General features: G+C 41.4%; 1 protein-coding gene across 1 annotated transcript; it reads right to left on the bottom strand.

Moving 5' to 3' along the window:
• Positions 1-240: 240 nt before the first annotated feature.
• Positions 241-826, bottom strand: LOC110114398 (probable signal peptidase complex subunit 2; the record flags this gene model as incomplete). Its single annotated transcript, XM_020847259.2, has 3 exons — positions 661-826; positions 414-565; positions 241-322 (listed from the first exon to the last, which is right to left on the bottom strand). Coding segments are annotated over exons 1-3 (321 nt in total), but the record flags the coding sequence as incomplete, so codon positions are not given.
• Positions 827-875: the final 49 nt, after the last annotated feature.

Consider the following 875-nt stretch of genomic DNA (forward strand, 5'->3'; position numbering starts at 1 on the left):
TATTGTTTTCTATAAAATTTACTAAATTGTCAATTATATAGCATCTATTTTATAGTCTTCACCTAAGGTCCAACGTGGGGACATGAAATTTAACACATTAATTCATTTCTCAAGAAAATTCTAGATAATCTTCCATTGGACAACAAGAGAAACAAGGCACTTCCAGCATATCATTCATTACAGACGGAAACATTAAAAAAAAAAAAAAAAAAGCTTCTCAAGTCCGAAAAAAAAACTTACAGGAGGAGGATAAGTGAAGAGGATCGCATTTTTCTCCTTGGTGTAGCTAATGAATTGCAAGATCCCATTGAGAACTACATACTTGCCATAGTCAAAGAAGAACATCACACAAACCAACTCAGCTGAAAATAAAAAAGACCATGGAGTTGAATAAGTGAACAACCAAAGGATATAATATGATGCAGCCGATGAGGATATCCCTGTTCTCCGGGAATTTTTTAGGGTAGAACTGCGCAAGTAGGGCAATGGCAATAATCACAGTCCCGATCAACAGCCTCAAGTTGCTCAGACGGAAGTCCTCCGGGTACCCCCGGCTCGTCACGATCTGCCACGAGACCGCTATGAAATCTCAGGGAAAAAAAGTGCAAGCAAAATAAAAATCAACAAGGAATCGAAGGAACACCGATTCAAATTCCTTGCCTCATTAACAGATTCGTCAAGAACGTGCTTGATCGCATGGGGATCAAGGAGGTTCGCCTTCTTAGGGTTTTTCGAGCTGTTCGCCATTCGCACCCTTTTCGCCTCTCCTTTTCCTCAGATTCTCTCGCTCCGAGTCAAGCAGTTTACATAACCGGCCGTCACATTCCGTTTATTTTACTCCTCCATCCGGCGCCCCGTCGTTACGGTCGAAGTTT

This window comes from Dendrobium catenatum, unplaced genomic scaffold, assembly GCF_001605985.2.
Source record: "Dendrobium catenatum unplaced genomic scaffold, ASM160598v2 original_scaffold_2872, whole genome shotgun sequence".
In the NCBI taxonomy this organism is placed as follows: Eukaryota; Viridiplantae; Streptophyta; class Magnoliopsida; order Asparagales; family Orchidaceae; genus Dendrobium; species Dendrobium catenatum.